This window comes from Aplysia californica, unplaced genomic scaffold, assembly GCF_000002075.1.
Source record: "Aplysia californica isolate F4 #8 unplaced genomic scaffold, AplCal3.0 scaffold00315, whole genome shotgun sequence".
NCBI lineage: Eukaryota > Metazoa > Mollusca > Gastropoda > Aplysiida > Aplysiidae > Aplysia > Aplysia californica.
The window spans coordinates 669,202-669,996 of NW_004797585.1; the positions used below are offsets into that span (position 1 = coordinate 669,202).

At 42.6% G+C, this 795-nt stretch overlaps 1 protein-coding gene across 1 annotated transcript in view; it reads left to right on the forward strand.

Moving 5' to 3' along the window:
- The window catches only part of LOC101857958 (ficolin-1), a 3,350-nt gene extending 2,562 nt beyond the window's left edge, over positions 1–788 (forward strand). The window contains exon 3 of the mRNA XM_013084750.2: positions 119–788. Within this exon, the coding sequence (XP_012940204.1) occupies positions 119–499 (381 nt within the window). The 3' untranslated portion in view covers positions 500–788. The remainder of the gene's footprint in view (positions 1–118) is intronic.
- The last annotated feature ends 7 nt before the right edge of the window (positions 789–795 follow it).

A 795-nucleotide genomic window follows, 5' to 3' on the forward strand; every position in this document is an offset into this window, starting at 1 on the left:
CATGACGTATATATACGACAGCTGTGGGGTGTGTGTGTGTGTTGAGACCTCGTGTATCTATCTACATGACGTATATATACGACAGCTGTTTCAGTTTTCCTCTTGTTTTCATCGTCAGGAGAGGTACGAGCTGCGGTTTGACTTAATGTACAATGGGAAAAACTACTACGCCATTTACAAAAACTTTGTGCTGCTTGGAGAATCCGAGAATTGCAAAATTAAGATCTCCGGATATTCAGGAGGTAATGCAGGTAACCAAATGAAAGCTCTCAATGGCCATGCGTTCACAACAAAGGACCGTGACAACGATGTACGCAGTTTTCAAAACTGTGCAAATGCATATCACGGAGCTTGGTGGTACAAGACTTGCTCGTTTGTGAACGTCAACGGGGCGTGGGCCTCAGAGGAGAGCGGCAAGAGCATGCATTGGAGCAGTGTAACAGGGTGGGCCAAATCTGTCACCTTCAGTGAAATGAAAATACGGCCACTCGCAAAGTGACAGCTTTATGACAGCGAATACTCGGTGTTGTGATTATGTACGAAGCTTGTGTGTCCATATATTATTTTGTTGAAAAGAAAGTTGGAAAAGGATAATAATACTACACATAGATCCACACTGTATACGTATTCTTCTCACTTCCCACAGTCTGATCCCCATGCGCTTTACATATTTTCTAAAAACAGAAAATTCTGGTCTTTGCGTAGTCACGCTTGTACACACACCATGGTACACTTATGATGTTACAGATATGTATAATATGTACATACCTCCATGAACACACACACACACACACG